The sequence below is a fragment of the Prionailurus viverrinus genome, chromosome B4, assembly GCF_022837055.1.
Source record: "Prionailurus viverrinus isolate Anna chromosome B4, UM_Priviv_1.0, whole genome shotgun sequence".
NCBI lineage: Eukaryota > Metazoa > Chordata > Mammalia > Carnivora > Felidae > Prionailurus > Prionailurus viverrinus.
The window spans coordinates 123,648,848-123,671,011 of record NC_062567.1 but is presented as its reverse complement, the minus strand read 5'-3'; the positions used below and the strand labels follow the sequence as shown (position 1 = coordinate 123,671,011).

Sequence of the window (22,164 nt, the reverse complement as noted above, 5' to 3'; positions counted from 1 at the left end):
GGGTGTCACTGTACCTGACCTATCAGATGACTGAGGGGAATAGTACCTGAAGATTCATTTCCTGGTTTCTCCAAGGCTTTTGCATTACCAAGCCAAGCCACTTGCCTGCCCCGGACAGGGACATACATATACCACACATCATCCACTGACAATCATCTCCCTTGAATCCTGCAGCATTCCCATGAGGAAGGGAGAGGTTGATTCCCAGTTCACAGCAGAGAGGGCTGAGGCTCAGAGAGGTTAAGCGATTAGTCCAGGAGAGTTAGATTGTTGATCTCTTGGTTCACCCCACCTGTCCCTCCATCTGAGGCCCTATCCTGGACTCTCCACTGTGGCCGCCATGAGGAAGTGTGGATGCGAGTGAATGTCCCAGGCCCCCAGACGTGTGACAAAGCTCCAGGATCCCCTGGATTCCGGGTGTGCTCTTCCGTCTCCCACCTGCTGAGGAGCTCACCGACTCCCTCCCTAGACCGTGAGCCTCTCCACAAACGGGACCCATACTGGATTCCCTTCTCGTTTTCCCCAGAACACAGTGCCGCCCACGCAGCCCATCTCAGCCAACACTGATGGACTGAAGACACAAACGGAAGAAACAGCAAAGGTGGTATCTCCACTGACTTAAAAAAAAAATTATTATCACGTATGAAAAACAGGGTTAATGCATCACAAAAACATATGCCCTTCCCTAAGTCACCACGGAGCATCTTCCCATTTATTGAGTGGAGCCAATTCCCAGCCACTCAGTTTTAAACCCTCCAGGGGGGTGGGCTCAGACCTGACACTACTCTCTTTTCTCTTTTTCCTGCTGATGATTTTATCTGTTGGGAAAAGGGAATTCCCGAAACATAAACAGTGACTTGTTTTTGCCGGTTCAGTCCATGTTATGCCCGCACTCAGAAAACTGGTGAGGAACAGTGGTGCCAAATCAGCCTGCCTATCTTTTTGTTAGTGGATGCAGTAAAAAACTATACATAGGAAAAAGAAGCTAAGGAGAAACAGTTCGGATGTACTGTCTCAAATTAAATTGGGTATTATGCAGGTGTAAAAATCCATATTTTTATCTATCAAACAGACAAATGATCAGTCTTTAAAAGTACTCTGGGTGGCTCACTTGGTTAAGCGTCCGACTTTGGCTTGGTCATGATCTCACGGTTTGTGAATTCAAACCCCGCATCGGGCTCTGTGCTGACAGCTCAGAGCCTGGAGCCTCCTTCAGATTCTATGTCTCCCTCTCTCTGCCCCTCCCCTGCTCTCTCTCTCTCTCAAAAATAAACATTAGAAAAAAGAAAGAGTGCTCCAACAGCTTTCCTTGGCCTGTTAAATGTGAATGATCAGTGACAATGAGTTTTTGTGGACAGAGTCCTAAGTGTGGAAAATGTTTTTGTCATGAGACAGACAGCAGCCAAGCCTGCGGTAATGCAAATAAGACCACTCCCAGCAGAGGATTCTCAGATCTCTAAGCTAATGACGTAAGGCCATCTTCCAGCTTCTCCAAGGCTTTCACATTACAGACGCAAGCAGTTTGCCTGCCCCAGACTCACTGACAGACATGGAACACACTTGGGAGTCTAATATTTGTCCCTCGGAAGGAAAGAAGGCACTTCCTGCAAATTGAGTACTGAGGAAAGTCCAGTTAGGTGTTCCCTTTTTACTCTATGACCTGTCTGAATCGTGTGGAAGTTTTCATACTTCGGTATTACTTTGTTTTGGTATTGGGCTTGGTATTACCTTGCTAATAAGCCTTTGAACTTTTTACAGCAAAGTATTATAGCAAAGTTACCAAAGTATTTAAGTTACCAAAGCAACTTTAAAAAAAAAGCAATTAAGATGTTCAAAATGATTAAGAACAGTGCAAAAATTACTGGGAAGAGGGGAAGGATAGGAATAAGCCCGGGGAGGCTGGACTCACCTTTCCAAAGCTGGCCGCGTTGACAGGCTGAGTGTCATTCTTCTCGCAGAAGTCCAGGTAATGCATGTAGAGGGCGCTGCGAGGGATGCAGACCCCCTCCGCGATCTCATAGTTCTCCTCCAGCCTGTGGAATGAATGCCCAATGAGCAAGCCTCAAGCAAGAAGGGCATGGTCTTTCTAGCTCTCCTCCAGAGGAGGACTTGAAGAGAAGTGTTCCTACAGATGGGGAAACTGAAGCCCAGGAGGACAAAGCCACATGGTCACGCGTGAAGTTGGTAGGTCGGCAGGATCGGACTTCTAGCCCCCGTGGCTGTGTGACCTCGAATCACTTTCAGCTCAAATTCCCAGTCCCTCTCTTCCATGCTGCCATTGGTCTGGGTGGATCAGGTTCCCCCAAACTCCCAAAGTGATATACAGGATCCTGTAGGTGCCCCAGTCAGCCGAGCTTCGAACCACACACTCACGCGTGTAGCCATTTCTAACAGGTGTCCCAGTGTCGGGAGCGTCTTTGCTAACAAGAGCAGTGCGGTGGGATAGCCGTGGGAAAACAAATGCCCAAGGAGAAACCAGACAGCGGGACAGCCAGTAATCCACTGACTGAAGGAAGGTTTTAGGATCACAGCGGGAGCCGAACCCTCTGGTTTCTTCAGGATCGCCTCTGCTGTGCTGGAATTACGATTCTATACCCATCACCTTCGTAATGACCCTAGTTTAAGGGTCTAGGGTAGGGACTTTCCATGGGGATTCAAACCCCAGTGTTGTCACTTGCTGGCTTGGTGACCTTGAGCAAGTTATTTACCCTTAGGTAGGGTTTCCTTTTGGAGGTGCTGGCTGTGATCGCTTCATAAGCTGTTGTGACAGTCGAACGTGTGACATGTGCAGGCATGGTGCCTGGCACACGATAAACACTTAGTAGGTGTTAGACCTCACCATCATACACCTATCCTCTCCTTAAAACATCTTTGGGTGCCCATATGTCCTGAATGGGTGCTAGATCTTGGGATATAAAAATAAACTAGATACAGGTTATCCTATTTTCCCCTCTTTCACCTAAACACCAGAGTGTAGGCATCAAAAAGAATCCTGCCCCCTTTTTCATAGACACATTGAAAGGTTTAAGAACACTTCTTCCAGCAGAACTGCCAGGGCACATGACAACTTGGGGACGTCTCTTTGGGCCTGCTGCTTTCAGAGCCTGGGGCACACACTGTTCAATTAACTCACAAACAGAAGATATTTCTCTTTGGGTCACAAACTGGATTTTTGGAAACGACCCAAAGTCATTTGGAACCAAGTTTGAGGAATAAAGTGACTGGAATAGCCCTTTCATCTCAAACATTTGTTGTGGGGTGGGGAGTGGGGGCAGAGACAAAAATAAGGCAAGATTCTAGAGCAGTGAAATAAATATCCTCAGATGGCTTCTAACTTCTCAGGGGCACTTGCCAAAGAAGTGGTCCAGTCCTGCCGTGACTGTGAAGCAGAATGAGGACACGGCCTCCTGAGGTGGCCACTTGAAAGGGCAGTGCTCACTGTGCCCATTCCAGCATGTGGCTGAAAGAAAATCAATTCAATCATTTCACATCCAAACCCTACCAATGAATATAACCCTAGGCACGCCCAGATAAATGAAGAAGCCTGGTGCTGAGTGGTCTCATCACCTCACCTAGTCCCCCTTCTTCTGGGAAGGGGAGCACTGAGTAACTCCTGATCATTTTTAGAAGTGTTCCGGGAAACCGTTTATGCAATCCTTTCTGGGTGACCTAATTCCTTGAGGTTGGCATGGTGTCTGAGTCACTCCTGCATCCTTGAAGGCCAACATATTCCTTGGCACACAGCAGGTGCTCAATTAAGTGTCTGGTGGATGGATCGTTGCAGTTATATATTCATTCAACAAATACTTATTGATCTCCTACCACCTGCCAAGTGCTGGGGAGCACTTGGTGAGCAAGATAGTCCTTGTTTGCATGTAGGGAATAGATTAAATGGTGGGCAGATGGATAGAGATACAGGTAATCTTTAAAATTCAACAAATATTTATTGAGTTCCAGGCACTGCTCTCGACATTAAGGAAACAGCAGAGAGCAAAACAAAGGCCCTGGCCTGAAAGGGCTTACATTCTAGTATGCATGTCCCTGACATCGGAAATTAGAACAAACACTAGATGTGGCTCCCCGTGGGAAAATGCTTTCACATAGAGATGAGATTTCTTGGGACTGTCCTAAGCTTCAGGTCTGGTATGAATGGAAATCAGCCTTCTAGCTTAGCCTGGCCCCCTAACTGCCATTCACAGCACTGTTTCTCTATAAAAGTGAGTTCAGAGGTCCACATGACCAGTTTACATACAAACTGGTATGGACCATCCAAATACGGCAGCTTTCACAAACTGGGGTCTCACAGACATGCTTTGCTTGGCCTCAATATTGTTGGCCTGGCTTTTAAAATTCAGGACATTTCCCCTAAGGATCTGGCTTCTTGTGAAAAGGCTGAGATCTGGCAATGCTGGACCCATATTCCCACATGACAATAATTGGCCAGAGGTAGGTGTGCCCTCGAGTTGGCCAGAGTCCTCACTCCTCCCTACTTTTCTGACACCAATCTATTTTCTGTTCCTTGTCTGGCTCCTGTAGCCTCTTGCGTTGACATAAGGCATGACCTATGCCCTGGTTCACTTTGCAGTCTATCTGGGAAGAATAATGCATCAAAATATGAAAAATTAACTACTATAAGAGCAGTCAAAGGTGGGAGAACAGAGAGATTCCTGTGTAGATGAGAAGAGGTAATTAAGGTTTCATGGATGAACTGGGATTTGAATTTTGGGACAGCTAGCATCAGTTGCTCTTTTCCCAGGTCCCAGGCACTGGGTATCTGGTATCTCTTTCCATCCTCACAATAACCATATAAGGTAGGTTTTATACCCATGTGTCCAATGAGGAAACTGGATACATGGGTATAAAGCCTACCTTATGTGGTAGGTTTATATGGCTCAGAGAGTGGAACTCATGTGCCCGTGGTCGCGCAGGCAGTAAATGGGAGAGTCTTCCTCTAACCCACTACAGTGTCCTGCTGTGGTAGATGGAGGGGATTCTAGGCAATGGAGAACAGCAAGGGTGAGAGACAATGTGCTTTGGATGATGGAGACAATGGTCTGAGTGGAGAAAGAGCTTGCAAAGGAGCCTTTAAAAAAAACAAAGGGGGAGGGGGTATGGAGAATCTTCCAATGTCCCCAAGAGAATATGGCCTGGAATAGAAGTTTGGCAACCCTCGGAGTTCAAGAATTACTGCAGAAACGTCATTTACGGGAGGCGATGGAGCAGTACTCAGTGAACTGAAAAAATAAAGACTCAGAGGCAGGAAGACCAGAGTGTTTCTGGGATGCTGTAGAAATAATAATAATGTCATCAATAACAACAGTCACTAATATGAATTTAAAGCTTACTATGTTCTATTAGCCAACAATGGATTGATTGTAAACGAATATAACAATAAAAACAAAAAACATCCAAGTTTCCTTGGTTTCATCTTAGACTACTGAGAGTCCCATTAAGCAACTTCCTCTCAGGGGCACCTGGGTGGCTCAGTCGGTTAAGCATCCGACTCCTGACTTCCGCTCAGGTCATGATCTCACAGTTCGTGGGTTCGAGCCCCACACTGGGCTCCACGCTGACAGTGTGGAGCCTGCTTGGGATTCTCTGTCTTCCTTTCTCCGCCCCTCCCTGCTCCAATAAATGAATAAATAAACTTTAAAAAAAAAAAGCAATTTCTTTTCAAAGCTTTGATTTCAACTCTGTAGACTATGGTAGAACATTTTCCAGTCTAACACACACACACACACCTTGGATGGCTGCAACTTTGTGCAGGACAAGCTGTGGGGAGGAGAAAGTATTCCTTTTTGCTTATCCTTGCTAATCATTTCCTAAAATTAACTTTGGCCAGAAAAATCCATAGGTACATTCAATATACATGCATTTCAAGCCATTCAGAGTTCATCTTACAAAAGGCATATGACCCTTTAACATGATAGAGGGCCATTTTTTTTTTGAGTTTATTTCTGTATTTTGAGAGACAGACAGAGACAGAGAGTGGGGGAAGGGCAGAGAGAGAGGGAGAGAGAGAATCCCAAGCAGGCTCCTCACTGTCAGCATGGGGCTTGAACCCATGAACCATGAGACCATGACCTGAACTGAAACCAAGAGTGGGACACTTAACCGACTGAGCCACTCAGGCACCCCTAGGGGGCCAGTTAAGTTTTCTTAGGCATGGTTGCAGCATGATCAGATTCACTCTTTGGCAGGTCATCCTGGCACCTCTACTGTAGGAGGACAAGGCTGACTAGTGAGGCCTGGCACATGGCGACTAACTCGTAACTGTTGAACAAATGAATGAACAAACGAGACCAGTTAGGGGCTACTACAAGAGTTCAGGCAAAAAGTGATGGGGTGTAAATTGGAGGGGTGGCCGTGGGGGCAGGGATAACACTCAGTGCGTGTGCGTGTGGTTCTTATGCTGCCAGATGTGAGATGGATGGCACCAACCAAGGCAAGCTCTCAGGTTCCTCACTGGACTGAAAGATGACCGGAGGCGCCATTCCTCACGGTTCAGAACTGCAAGGGAGTAATGGAGGGCGGTGATAATGTGGTGTCAGAGAGCACAGTCTCCCGGGTGGGTTCCTGGCTCCCCCTTACCACTAGCTATTTTGCTTAAGCCCCCCACCCCCCGTGCCTGAGTTTATATTTGATATTCTTGTGGCTTGCTCGCTAAGTACGGCCAAGGGATCAGCATTAAAATAGAAGACCAGGGTTAAAATACATCCCATTAAATGAACCCATAGCAGCAACAAACTATCTGAATCCAGAGGAGTGTACGTCACAGTTCACACAGGCTGAATTAATTAAGCAGTTACCTGCCAAAGGCCAGAGCCTTCTAAATAACTACAATTCTACCCACATTTTGTTCCTCTTCCCAGAGCTTCTTCGCCTCAAGGTATCTAGGTGGCTTATGACTATGAAGCATTTTAATAAGCTCTACAAATGAATAGATGTAACTGGCATTAAGGGCAACTTTGATGCTTGATGAGTTTCCGCAGAAAGAGCGTCATGATACCTTTCCCCAAACCTCCTTACAAAATCCAGAGGGTCCGTGCGTGTACTGAAGTTGCTAATTGGAATGTCTGCTTCGCTGACCAAGGCATGGCAGAAAGAAAGGCAGTTAATTATTTCTCTTCATATCTGATGAAATTTCCCCTTCTCCTCACTTGTAGAGGACATCATTAGTCTGACATGGTGAACAATACTCCATTATACCTGGATATTTTTAATGATCACCAAAAAATTCCCCACTTCTTCCACTTTTCTGATCTTCTATTTAATAACTTGATCATATTTGAATTGAACCTATCCTATTATGGGGAGATAATGAACTCAGTCTACTAGCCAACAGGAGTCATTATCTGCGGTATACATTTTGAAAAAGATCTCCTCATGAGGCTTTGGCCGCAGCAACCCAGGGCAGGGGAGGAAGCTCCGTATCAGCACTTGACAATGAAGACCAAATGTTTCAGCACCCAGCATAATTGTTCCTGCTGCTCTCCTTTGAAACCTGTTCTCTTCTCTGTACGTGTGAGATTTCAGTTCAGAGTCTCCACTACCCAGGTCTTTGCGGACATGTCTACAACAGAAACTTTCTCTTCTATTTTACCAGAAGATCAGACAGCAGGACTTTTAAAAGCCTTGCAGGACATAGTAACTTATTACTCAGGTTGACCCAGAGACTGAAAAATACGTGAAAACAAACTTGCTAAGCAGAGGCCAGACAGTAATCTAAACCCATCAGTTACTCCCCTCTGCCTCTGTGGAGAAGTTCTAATTCCCTCCCTTGGCATGTACGGCCCCCACCATATGACCCCTGACTACTTCTCCAGGCTTCTCTCGACCCACTGCTCTGCACATACACTTCTCCCCAGCCAAAGGACTGTTGATCTTGCACATGCTCCCCACCCCATATGTTCCAGGGCATTCCACCACGAGAGGTGAGCCCCTCTAGGCTCAGCTCAAATTTCTCTCCCTGACACTATGTTTAATTCCCACCCAGCCCCATCTGCTCATGGCCTCTTAGTTGGTTCCTCATCCTTGCCAGAGTCATGGATTCATTCACCCGACAACATGCAGAGTGTTGCGATGGGCACCCGCCAGGCACGGAGTTGCATCTGTGGAGGAGAAAGTCTTGACAGGAAGCGCAGCCTCTGCCCCCAAAGCTCTCATCACTTCCTGGGAGTTTCCACAGCCCTTCATATCTGTCTGCGGCTCCAACTGCCCTCACTGAGAAGCAGCACTGGGTTCAGAGGCAGGGGACGCTGAGGTTAAATCCTGCCCACACCACTTGCAAGGCACCACGGGCTCGGGTGTGTAGCTTGAACCCTCAGATCCTTGTCTCTTTCATCAGTAACATGATGCAAAGGATACTAATACCCATCTCCCAAGGCCGCTGAGGGGATTAACAAGAATCCACGCACAACCCACAGCCCTCTAGGTGGCAGAGAGGGACGCTGGATAAGGGGCACCTGTCAGTATTATTCTAGGTTACTGTGGAATATTCTGGTAACACTTTACATCTTAGACTGAGAGTCCTTTGAAGGCAGGGACCAAACAGCATCCCTATTTATGTTAGCACAGTTCCTACTACTGTGCCCTGAACACAGTCAGTCAACCCTGCAGAAGGAAGAGAGAAGGAGGTGGGAAGGAAGGAAAGCGGACTTTTACACAGACGTTTGCACAGATCAGAAAAGCACTTTTTTTTTTTAACCTTAAGACCTGGGTGATTAAGGAAAAACCCCCAATTAATATGACATATTTGCTTTATATTTTCTGTGCCAAGGATATTCACATTTGCTATCACTACTCACACAAGATGAGTAACATCATCTCCATGACATGAAGGAAGAAAGGGAGGGCCAGGCAAAGTGACTGCCCAAAGCCACTCTCCTGGGAAAAGCCAGGTATGGAGTATGAACTCAGGTACGAGGCTCCTAAAGCTCTCACTGTGTGCTATGGACTGACATTCCTTTGGTCAGTGAGCCGGCACACATTTACTGAGCACCTACTGTGTGCCAGGCACTATAGAATACAGCAGTGAGCAACAACACGCAATCCCTGCCATTGCCTTTAGGAAGCTGACAATTGATCAGAAGAAAATGGGAACCAAGGAGAGGACTTCACTGGACAAGAAACATGAACAAAATGGTGGGCATTGGCTCTGGCTAGGTCTGAGGCTGAATCTATAAAAAGCCAAAACAAGCAAAGAAACAAAACCGATCCATTTTTCTTTAAACAGCACTTAAGCCTACAACTTGCTGCTAGGCAGACAAACCAACCAGAAACACGTGTTCAGATGGATCTGGTATTTCTCCCAGGGCCTCGGCTGGCTCTCCCTCCCCTTTGAGGGCCTTCTTGGGAATCAGGCAATCCCCCCCTCGGGTGGAGTGAGACTGTGACCCTCTGTTGTGTTCAGTTGCCTGCCTTGGTTTCTTCTTCTTTAAATAGGGGTAACAGTCCTGCCAACTCAACAGGGTTTTCATGAGCAGCAGAAGAGCTTGGTTGGTGAAGTCTCCAGCCAGGCACAAGCCTGGTTTGCCACTGGCATCTGGTTAACCTGTAGGTTTGGCTGATGCAGAGTGATGGGCTGAATCGGGGATTTAGTGCTGCCACTGTGATGATGGAATCATCATCCAATCCAGAACCTGGAGTCCTCTAATCCATATCCTGTGTTTGGCCCACGAGCTACTGGGTTGGTATTCCAGAAAGGCCTGGAATTAGCCAGGTTCAAGAATCCCTATGCTCAGTGTTTGGTTAAAGTTCCCCCCCCCCCCCCCCGCTTTTTTTTTTGACAAAAACTAGGCACTATATAATAGCACAGTGTCACAAGTTCAACTGTTGCCAATGCTTCTTTCTGTCAGGGCTGGGCCAGGGGTAGGCAGCCCAGAGCTCCGGTGGCCACCAATGACAGCCGAGGTGATTTGGGTACCATTCTTTATCATAAACCATCCCCCTCAACATTCTCTTTCCATCCCTTCCCCGTCTCTACTCAGTTCTACTTCACCATTACAAAGAAGGCTGCAAAGAACATCTTCATAAGCCCCCCTTGCACACCTGTGGGAGTGTTCTCCATAATGGTGTGAAGAAGTTCTGGGTGTTCACGGCGAAATGTTAGTGGGACTACAAAACTGCCCACTCAAGCGGCTTTACCGTTAGACCTTAGAATTACACCTTAACCACGGCACAAGATACTTTAAAAAAAAAAAAAAAAGGATCATAGCTCCACACCCTAGCATCTCCTTGTCTGAGACATGCCCTTCACACTGTCCTGCTTAGTTACCTTTCTGCCTCTGCGGTAGAGGGTTTCTAGCAGGGCACCGGTCACACCTACAGGCATTATCGGACATCTCCGGCTGTTTTCAGTGCTAAAAATGTTCAGCCTCCCTTTCTGGAACAAGATGGCCTAACTAATATTATGGAAGCGAATAATGTTCTGTTACTGTTGAATAAAGGATCAAGTCAGAGATGGGTACCGAACATCGGGACTGGTTACTCTGTGACTCTGGTCTAGGAGCGGTGAGCTGGTCCGAAACTTCAACAAACTTCTTTGGAACAGTACCCAGTCCAGCTTTCTACCTGCGGCCTCCAAGAACATTCTAAAGAGAAACGTGAAATTTCTTTTGTTTTATATTAATTTGAAGGATTGAAAGGCCATCAATCACCCAAGACCTCTTTTTAATTTTTTTGAAAGAAAGAAAAAAAACACCCCCCCAAGAAAGAGATGATTTGGTCTTCTACCCTCTTCCTTTGGGGAAGGGCCTCCCCCTGCACCCCATAAACTGCTGAAAGGGGAGATGCCTCTGCCCTGACTGGCGCACAGGGAGCCAGAAGTGACACAGGCGACAAGGGAGGTGTGTGAGAGGGTAGGGCTCTGGAGGGGGACATGGGCTGGCAGCAAGCAGGCCAGGATGGTGGAACAGGCCGCTTACCATTCCAAAATCCTCTGCGTGAATAGAGGTTATTGTGTGGCCAGGATTCCAGCAGCGCTCCCCGTCCCCAGCGGCTTGGGCTTTACTAACCCTCGTGACCGAGGATGCTGGAAAGTGTTTGGCAGAAGGCATTTGACAATATTTGCCTGTTTTCTGCTGGGAACTGCCTCCAGATCACGTGGCCCCAATTATTTTAGGCTGCTTGGGCACTGTATTGTTTGTTCTTGGAGTGGAGATGGTCTCCGGGGCGATGGGGAGGGTGCTCGTGGCGAGGAAGGAGCAGGTGGAGGAGCAAATAGCCCCTAACCCAATTCCCAAAACAAACCAAGTGTCCCAGGAGAGCTCGGCATTGTCGGGAGACCAATGTCCTTTCCTGGGCCTACACACCTCGGTCCTGAGGGCCTGCACGCTGCCGTTGCAGAGAGCGGACAGCACGAAGGATGCACATGTCTCAGAGAATGAGATGCCATGGTGTGGAGCTAGGTTCCTTTTTTTTTTTTTTTTTTAAGTATCTTATACTGTGGGTGAAGATACAAAACGGCAAAGCCATTTGAGGGGGCAAATATTAGTCCCATTAATATTTTCCGGGTACCCAGCTCTCCTTCTTGATGCCAACACAGAGAACACTCCAACAGGTGTGCAAGGGGACATATGAAGATGCTCTCTGCAGCCCTGGCTGTAAGGGCGGAGATGAGATTTGGACACAATGTAAACGGCCAGCAGGAGGAAAGTGGTGAAATCGATCTGCCATTGTCATATGTGGAATCGTGCGCAGCAGCTAAAATGCGGCTGTGCTCTATGGACTAACGTGGGTATGGCTTCGGGACATGCCAGTGAGGAAAGGGCAAGTTGTGGGTCAACGCAGTGCAGCAGGTTGTAGGACAGTATTCTTAGTGTGATAATGTCTGCATTCCTCTTGGAAAGGAGAAAATCCGAAATTAAAAAATCCACAAGTCAGAAACTTCTGTTGACACACATGCTTGTAAAAGCATAGGCAAGACACTGTAAACACACACACACACACACACACACACACACACACACACACACACACTTCCCACTGGCCAGAGGGTCGCTCTGGATGAGCCCCGAACAACAACAAAGAACGGACGATAGCCTTATCTAGGATGTTTCAGTTTTCAAGTGAGGAAACCTATCACTTGTATTAATAAAATAAAATAAAAACAAAGTAAGGGCTTATTGAATGTATTCATATCTTGCCTTTTTCTAAAAAGCTAACAAAGGAAAAAGAAGACATTCAAACAAAAGAGATGGAAAAGTGCATAAACATCTGAACTCACTGGCGACCAGAGCACAAGGGGAACATGGTATAACTGACCTCACTTTCCCTTGCAAAATGGTTGGGGGGGGGCGTGGGGGGCCGTGTTCCTTTTGAGAGACAAAGTATTTACACTGAAACTACATTCTAAAAACTTTACTCGTGTGGAAGTTTATATAGGAGGTCACATGTCCTCCACCATGAAATTAAGCGTGATTGTTTTACTTAAGAGAAATGTCCTCCTCCTTCTTCCCTGCTGTTTACAGACCCTCTCCCCTGCCTCCCTCTCCCACCTCATCGGTATCCTTCTCCTCTCACTTGCTGTGCCCCACACTGGCCACCTTCTGTAATTCCTCCAACAAGCTCAGTCTGCCTCCCATCCTGGAGGGAGCGGCGGATGCTGTGGGATGTGCCCAAGTTACCCCTGAGGACCGAGGTGTCCTTCTCCTCTGCTGGGGGGCTGCTTGCTGAGGCCGAATCCTTCCTGAGGAGTTGTCCTCAGCAGAATGTGAAGGGAACTGCCTTGCCCAAAGCTTCACCCCCCTTCAGGGGGTAGCCGATATTCCATGATGGGCAAGGTGGGGGATAAAGGCCTGGACCCAATGCCTGGACTCTGGTCTCTCTGAAGGGCCAGCCCAGCCTCAGAACTCCCCACAGGATTGCTGAGGACTCTACTGCAGCCTCCTGTCAGCCTGACACCCCCTCTGCCTCTCCCAGTGTCCCTCACACCCCCATGTGTCAATATTGGATGCATGCCCGAATAAACCACCTGCACACCCATCTCTGCTCAGTCCGCCTCTGGGAAAGCCCAACCTACACTAGTACAGCCTTTTAAGAAACTGTTCCCTCTGCCTAGAATGTTTCCTGCCCCTGATTTTCACATTGTCATGTTGTGGACTTCTTGTCATACAAATGTGTACTTAAATGTCACCTCCTCCAGGAAGCTTTCCCACACCACTCAACCTAAAAAATCCTCTCAGACACTACCCTGTCAGCCAGTTCTAACTCCAGGCACAGCACTTGTCAGTATCTAATGCATTCCTTGTTTATTTATTTATCATTAATATGATACTTTTATATCACAAAACTTTCCCCCTCATCATTCCTGGTCTATATTACTCACCGTTGCACTCTCAGAGCCTAGAACAGGGTGTAGCAATAGTAGGTGCATAGCCAACATTTCTTCAATTAGTGACTGAAATTCTATCTCATACATATAAAGGGAATTGGAGGACCATCTGATGTTCTTTGAACAACTTGATGTCTTTTGATAATAATAAAACAAAAATTTATAAATTCTTGAATCTGATTTGGCCTTGAAAGCAAATTTATTTAAAAAAAAAATCCCCTGCCTTTGTGAATTGGAAAATGAAATGTCTTTTGGAATGATCTATGTGACACTATGTAGAAAAGGACATTCTGTACAGACTTAGGTACAGTAGGGGTGAACTGACTGCATACATCAGGAAGGAGGGAAGGCCTGCTCCAGGATGCCCTGGGGAACTCAGAAGGGAGGGTGTGCTGAGCGCTGGCTCTGCGTCAGATGCTTCAAGCGCTTTCTTTGTACTAACTCAGTTTCCTCTTGGCGACTACCCCTAGGAGTTTGATACCACTGCTATTCCCATTTTACAGGTGAGGAGACTGAGGCACAGAGAGGTTAAGGACTGCACCCAAGGCTACCCAGCTGGGAGTTAATTTCTGGCAGTCTGATTTAAGACGCTGCACTGTCCGCAGACTCACTGTTGCCAGGCAGATATCAGAGAATCACAGAAAATTAGGAATGAACAAGGTGATTTTCTTCCACTCACTCTCAAATTTTTTATTCTGAAATGTGCAACGTGCTCAGGTTTTTAAAGTCAGTGTGTCTGCCAATTCCTTGCATGTCTAGGAATTCTCATGCCCAAAGTCCTTTATATTGATACCTCATTAGATGTCCTGGCATTATGGGAATTTGTGTGGCCATGATTTGGGGGAGGAAGGGTGCAGGCACAGGTTTGACCAGGGAAATAGAGTAGAATTTTAAAGAAAACGAAAAGCAGCAAATGCAATGAGAAAAAGAAGACAGGGAAAAAATGATGGAAACGAGCCAAAGTCTGGAAATCAAGCTCTTGAAAATAACCTTTGCTGTCCTGGCAGCCAAGCAAGCTGACTGTGGAGACTCTCGTTAGAAAAGATTGAGTTACGCTCCTGAATGCTTTCTCCCGATGCAGTCTTCCTCTCACCTGTGCATGGATTAGTCAGGAGAATCTAATGTGATTTGCTCCTTAAAGCCCATCTGCTCTCTTTTCTCATTTGTCCTCTCTTCTCCACCCCATCCTTTCTTCCAAAGCAGGGGCTTTGCAGTTAAAGAGACCCAGCCTGTGCCCCTTCGTGGCCCTGTGTATATTCAGGCAAATGATTTAACTGTCTAAGCTTTATTTTCCTCATCTGTGAAATGGGCATAAATGATACCAACTTCAGAGAATTGTGAGAATTCAGGGCACCTACAGGAAGTGCCTGGCATGGAGGAGGCTGGCACATAATAGCTCTTAGTGCCTACACCTCCCCACTTCTCCTTCCTCCCTCCCCTTCCTTCCTTAATCCCCTCAGGTTAGCTGGGCTGTGCTGCCAGGGGAATCATAGCCCTAACTGACATGGAGTTTTGAGGAATAAATCTCAGGTGTAGACAGCTCTTGTGCTCAAAGCTACAAAACAACTTCTAAGTAAAGCTCTTAGAGGAGAATGTACCTATAAACCTCAAACATGAAAGCAACCACTTACAACATCATCCATCAAATATTTCACCAAGTCCAGGAATTCCAAATAATAAAGTAAAGCCACTAAAGGAGATAATGCTTGTTAATATTACTAATGTTAAAATAACTGTAGTATAGTTGCAGTTAAGGATTAATTCATTAAGGGATCATTGATAGGGGTGAACAGACCACCATTTCTATAATTTGTTGCATCCTTATTAACTATAACAATGGATTCCATTAAATCAGTTAACAACACCCACATGGCAGCCAGTCCTTGCCAGGGTCTTAGTGACGGAAAACAAAATCTACACCCAAATAAAATAAATACGAAAATCCCAATCTCCAGGCTGGACCTAAGTTGAGTAGTTTACACAGAGCTGCAAATTAAATTGACTGCATGTTAGGCTCCTGGATGTCAAGTTCTCATGCTGATGTCAAACTTTTCAGCGATACACTATTGTATCAGCAGGAAGCTGAAGTTACACGAGCACCGCATCAAGAGAGAACTTGCTGAAAATGAACTTACCATTGCAGAGTAGCAGGAGTGGAGTGGGGCTTGGATGCTCTATTGTTTTCTTTTTCCTCATCTGTTAAAGGAAAGAAAAAGGAGCTACCTTCAGTAGGAAAAGTAAAAGGCTTCTCAGCTCTCCCAAAGTTCCCTCAAATATTGATGATTTGAAAGCAACCGTACTTTGGCTTTTCCGACATGTTAGACTTCTTCTCGAGTGAGAAAAAAAGGGGAAACTGACTTACACAGAAAACTCTTTTACATCACTTTGCATTTTGATCTGATGTAACTAACCCGTGAAGAGTTGAGGAACTGTCTCTCTTTATCACTGAGCAGCATGACTGCGTTCACCCGACTTGCTATTTTCCCACCTGCAGCTGGACACCTGACTCTAGATTCTGACCTAAGAACTTCTAGACCTCACTGACCATTTGCTCCTGGTAACGCCTATGGAATAGACAGCGGTGTCAGGTAAGGGAAGAAGAGTATAAGGGTTCGGGAGAATTAGGATAGCAGTACAACAGAGCAGAGATTGGCAATTCTTTTTCTATAAGGGGCCAGAGAGCAAATATTTTAGGGACTGGGGGCCAAGAGGCAAAATCAAAACTATTATATAGTATTTATATAACAAAAGAAAAAACAAATTTCCACAAAACTTTAATTGACAATATTCAAAATGTAATAATAGTAATTGAGTACAGTTTTTGTAACATAGGTCTATTAATAAGGATAATGGAACTGTTTGGGGGGAAGAAGCAACATTTTTCTTAACCGGAATTCAAAGTTCACATCTCTACCATTGAACAGATTATAAATATTCACCTGTAAAAACCATTCTTAATTTATAGCCCTATGAAAACAGGCATCAGGCAAGATTTGGACTGTGAGGTCCTGGTTTGCTGATTGCTACAACACAGCAATCTGAACAATAGATCAATCTTTGTGTCTATGAAGAACTACTCACAATTTCATCGTGGATTAACTGAGAAATACATAGTAATTAGCCTCAACCAATTCCTAATAAAGATTATTAATAGAAACAGTCAACATAAAATTTCTTGATCCACAAAATTTGACCCAAGAAGACCAGTATGAGTAACAATCTCAAGAGAAAATTAATAACATTAAAACCTACAAATATAATCAACAAAATTTACTAAGAACATGTAAAATGGTCAAAGAAATAAGTCTGTGGTGTAAAATTTATATGGAAAAGAATCTGTATATCCACAAAAAGTATTTTAAGTAAAACAAAAATGAAAGTGGAAGAAAATGAAATATGGTATAGGGAAAAACATTAAAAAAAATAAATTAGCTTAGGGGCACATGGTTGGCTCAGTTGGTTGAGCATCTGACTCTTGATTTCAGCTCAGGTCATGATCTCACGGGTTGGGGGTTCGAGCCCTGCATCAGGCTCTGCACTGACAGTGTGGAGCCTGCGTCATGTTCTCTATCTCCCTCTCTTTTGCCCCTCCCCCACTCATGCTCTCCCACTCTCTCAAAATAAATATTAAAAAAATAAATAAATAAATTAGCTTAATAAAGTTGAGTTCAGAAAACATTTTCTTGATGGAAATGTATAAAGACTGGTATAATTCTAATTAAAATGTGTATTCATAAACACCATAAGACACTGCTGTTGCTTATACAACAAGTGTACATATTCAGCTTCTTCCTTACTAAACAGAACTGCAATTTAGAGGGGACCGTGTGTCCAGGGAGGGTGATTCCCTCTCAAACCCTAGAGAGGTGAATGTTGATTCATTTAAATCTAACACAGTAGTTTTACCTACCATCAAACCACTGATGGGGTAGGTGTGACATGATGGGGGGCGGGTGACACGATGCTGGCCTTTAGGACTTACAGAGAAGCTCTCTGGGGGCCTCTGGGAAAGATATTTTTCCCCTGATAAGAAGAGATGGAAGGGCTTGATTTTGAACTTCGCCCTCCAAAACTGTGAAAACACAAGTATGTATTGTTTTATGCAAAAGCAAGCAAGCAAACAAATAGGTGAGAGAGTCTGGCCTGTCCTGGTTTTGAACATGGCTGAGCGGACACGAGAGTGAGGCAGCAAGCTTTCAACTGGGAAAAGAGCAGCCTGGGGATGAAGTCCACACTGAGGCAGCAGAGAGGAAAGGTGGAAAGACTGGGGGTTCCAAATGTCATGTTGTGCCTCATCAGCCGACCCCCCAAACAGCTGCCTCTTTGTTTGGTCAGATGATAAAATTTTCTTAGTCAATAAAACCTCTTTTCATTGGGTATTCTCTTCCCTACCACCAAAACCATCCTAACCAATACAAACACTCACACGAAATGTTCTCAGGGACAAAGTGTCCCAGTCCATCATGGGCTCGACACCTGCTCACGGTGCTTTGTCAACCTAGAGCTCCTTCTAAATGCTTCTCATCCTTTCCAACTAGAATAAACGACACCACTTCCTTGAAGCCTTCCCTGATACTCTCCAAGTCAGGCATCATTGATCCTAACTCTTCTTCTACAACCTATTATTACTTGTCTCTTGGTTGGACAGTTTAGCCACCTGGATCATTATTTCTGTACACAGCCACATCCATCTCTCCAACTTCAGTATCCTACTTAGGAAACTCCTACTTAAGAAAGGGATGATATCTTAGTAATTTTTGTGTTTCCTCTTGCTAGTGCCTCCCACCTGGCACTTAACAGTTGAGTCTGCCTTCCACAAACGTCTTCAACAATCTTAAAAGAAATAAAAAGCACAATAAGGAGCATGAACACGTGGGTCTCACAACAATATAGACACACACAAAAAATACTAACCTCAGTTGTGCACAAAGAAACAAATAGGAAATAATAAGGAGGCACAATTTTACATCTCTGAGAGTTAACACTGAGAGTTTTAAATAATGATAATCCCTAATGCTGGGGTGTAAATGGTAAAACTGACAGTCACATATTTTTCTGAAGGTAGGGTTAACTCGTACAAAGTTCTGGCAAGCAAACTGGCCGTAATAGTGACAGCCATCTAAAATGTCCAGTCACTTGACCTCACAACCCAACTCCTAGAAATGATACTAAGCAAATAATCCAAAATAAATAAAAGACTATGTTAAGAAACACATGATTGATTTTCTTCTCAAACAAGGAAAAGTACATAAATGACCTAAATATACCTCCTGGCGTATGCTGGAACACGATTAACATTTGCATTCCCACTAGAACTGGCAGACTATCTCCCCCACCCCCTGCTTCTTTACGTTTTAGCATTTCGGCCAAGCTGGACTAGATATCAAAAGACCTGTGTTCTAGAATCAATGCCAAAACTTACTGGCCATGACTGAGCAAACCCCTCAACCTTTGAGCTTCATGTTCCTTCATTTGTAAATGGTCATTTTATCGGGCCAGTGAAAGGATTATATTAATTAATTCAAAAAATATTCACTGAATAGCTAATTTAGGCCAGCTAGACACCGAGGATAAAGAAATTAAACTCCTGTCCTTCTGTCTGGTTGGAGAGCGAGAAACACAAACAACGGAGAGAAAGGCCAAGTTCAGTGAGAAGTGATAAACGCTATGACACGGGTAGGCAAGGAGGAGCCTGCTGACACAGACTGGGTGAAAAAGCAGAGCCCATCGCGGAAGGCTTACTGGAAGAAGCAGTGATAAGTGAGCTAAGTCTCTGAGTGTGCCAGAGATGGGAACCAGATGGCAAGGAAGGGGGGACCAAGTCAGGGGAAAAGAAGGTGGAGAAGGTGAGGAACAGACCGAGACAGGGGACCCAGAAGCTCATGACCCCCCTCCCAGGAGGAAGATGGCTACAACGCGCGTTGGGCGTGGCGCAGGGAGCTGGAGAGGGGCTCTTCTGACAACGTAATAACTCTGTTTAAGCTTCAAGACAGTTACTTAAACTGAGGATAATAAGCACGCCTGCCTTGAAAGGCTGCCGGCGGAATTAGTGGAATGAACTCAACACAGGCTAAGAGCTCCCAAATCTCATTTTCAGGGCTGCGTGGCAAAGACCGCCCTCGGCTGCTCTGGCGGCCAGGAGCCCCCGGAGCACTTCTGCTCAGCCGTGGCTGCTGTGGGAAGCAGGCCAGGGAGGCCGCGCTTCTGCTCGCTTCTGCTCGGAAAGACTTCCAGGGACAAAGACAAATGCGTGGATGGAGACCCCACCAGGCAAACACACACTGGGCGACATCACAGCTCCAAACAGGAGGTGGCATTTGAGCTGCGCCCTGAAGAGACAGTCAGGGTTTTTAAAATAGCTTTGTTTTCTGTTCGCAAGAGTAATCCATGTCCATTTTTTGACTTTGGGAAAATAGACAGAAAATAGAAATCTCTGGAAATCTAAGCCCCTCTCAACACAGAGAACTATTGTTTTCATCTTATTTACCTCCAGTCTGCTTGCAACGTTCTCTTTCACACCCAAGGGCACACATACCCCGAACTTAAAATAAGTGGAGGCCACACAGTCACCTTGGCTTGTCGCCTGTCCCCTTTGCCTTTACAAGGACAGGTCAGACTTTGGGAGGAGGACGCTGAGGGAGGGGGTGTTCCAGGGGAGGAAGCAGCACGCGAAAAGTCTTAGAGGACAAAAGCTGCGGCCCAAGGGAGAATGCACACCGTCTACTTGGCTGGAGCCACAAAAGTCCCTTGTTCTGGGACTCTGTCTCAGTGCCCGCCCCGCCTCAGGTCACACCTGTCTCTACTGTGTCAGATGTCTCTCCCCAGTGAAGCTCTGCGATGGCCCATTTCTGGTACCAGCGAATGCAAAGAGACCTGGCTTTGAGGGCAAGGCAGGCCTGGGTGCGAGTCCCAGCTCTGCCCTCAACTCTGGTTGGAACCCTGGGCAGCTACTCCACTAAAGGCCCGGGGGGTCCTTTACCTAAAACATGAGAATCATAACTTATACCACAAGCACAGTTTGAAAATTAAGTGTGTTCAGAACTAGACACCTTAAAAAAGAATACCATCACAACAATAATAGCATTTATTGGCCAAGTACTTAAGCCAGGCATTGTGCGTGCCTAGGTTTTCGTGCACTCTCTCACTGTATTCCTCCCAAGGGTGCCATGAAGAAGTTTTATATCTGATTTCATAAAGAAGGAGATCGAACTTTGGAGAGTCTGAATCACTTGCACCAGGCCCTGCAGCCAACGAATGGAGACTGGACTTCACTCTGTGCTCAGCACATGGTGGCTACTGACGGTGCTTGGACAAGAACTGGTCGATGCCAGAGCCAGTGCAGACTCTCCAGCTTGGTCACCAAAGAGGTGCCTTCCACCCCTGCAGGCCCCTTTCTAGACCCCTAGTGACTCTGTGCCCAGGGTCTCAAAGCCCAGCCTCTCTCTCCCAAAAAGGGGTGTGTGTGTCACAGCCAGGCCCCTCCTATTTGATGGCTGTCAAGCCTGATTCGCCAGAAGTGCTGGTTACTCACTTATTCATCAAATACCGATTGTCTGCTAGGTTCCAGCCCTAGGCCAGGGGCTAAAGGTAAAGGGTGAGACCAGACAGACATTGTCACTGCTCTTTAAAAACAAATTTTTTTTTAATATTTCTCTATTTTTGACAGAGAGGAGTAGGGAAGGGGTAGAGAGACAAGGAGACACAGAATCAGAAGCAGGCTCCAGACTCTGAGCTGTCAGCACAGAGCCCGATGCAGGGCTTGAACTCACGAACTGCAAGATCATGACCTGAGCTGAAGTTGAATGTTTAACTGACTGAGTCACCCAGGCGCCCCGTCTCTGCTCTTTTAAGATCAGAGTCAAATTATCAGCAAATAAAATGTAAGGGCAAGTCCAGGATGTTACAGCAGCACCAAATGTGGGGTGTGACTTGCGTCTTGGTATCTGAAGGAGGAGAAGGAACCACCTGGGTGACGAGCACAGGAGAGCACATTTTAGGTACAAGGAAATAGCCACAGTTGATAGAAACTTTACTCTGCCAAATGCCTTTTCTTTTTAACAGGCAAAAATGCCGCAAACGAAATGAGATTCGTGCCATAAGGCAGAATTTCCAGCCAGCAAGGCTCCTGGAGGCACTCACAGCACACGCTGGGCCACCCATTCTCAAGGCCCACCCTGCTCATCCTACCAAAGCCAGAGAGCGGCCGTTTGCTTAAAACCTCCCAGCGAGATGCAGCCCACTGCCTGGCCTTCCAGCCACTCTGTCCTGCTCTCACTTTGCAGTCATGTCTCCAAACACGCTCCAGGGAATCTCAGCCAATTTCCCAGTGGAAATTCTCTGCTCCCCTCTCTGGATCTACGTCCTGATAGAAAGTCTGAGGCCAAATTTCCAGGCTCAAACACTGGCTCCACCACCTGCCAGCTGTGCGACTTTGAACAACCTTTTGGTGCCTTAGTTTCCTTATCTGAAAATCAGGGGTAACAATAGCATCAAGCACCTACTGTGAGGATTAGTTAAACACTCCTGGCACAAGATACATGCTACCTATGTATTCGCTGTTACTATAATAGTTGTCACTCTTCTGCAGGGGCCATGCACCTGGATCCCCATCCTGTCCCTGGGGCTGCGTTTGGCAAGCCCAGCCCCTGGGACACGGCTATTTGCTCCTCCCCTGTGCTCCTGCAGCACCCCAACTAGCCCCTAGCAAAGACCTCATCACAGGGTATGGTCACTGCCTGCCCACCAGTGTGTCTGCCTTGCTAGTCTGTAAGCTTTGTAGGGCACAGACTGCCTCACCACTGTGGCTCTAGTACCCACACAGGGTAGGGGCT

The 22,164-nt window shown here is 46.1% G+C and overlaps 1 protein-coding gene across 5 annotated transcripts in view; it reads right to left on the bottom strand.

The window, feature by feature from the left end:
* The window catches only part of RFX4 (regulatory factor X4), a 161,180-nt gene that overhangs the window by 100,830 nt on the left and 38,186 nt on the right, over nt 1–22,164 (bottom strand). For all 5 annotated transcript variants that reach the window (XM_047868357.1, XM_047868356.1, XM_047868352.1 and 2 more), the window contains 2 exons: nt 15,469–15,529; nt 1,910–2,033 (listed from right to left, as the gene is read on the bottom strand). In XM_047868357.1, the coding sequence (XP_047724313.1) occupies nt 1,910–1,975 (66 nt within the window). In that variant the 5' untranslated portion in view covers nt 1,976–2,033; nt 15,469–15,529. The remainder of the gene's footprint in view (nt 1–1,909; nt 2,034–15,468; nt 15,530–22,164) is intronic.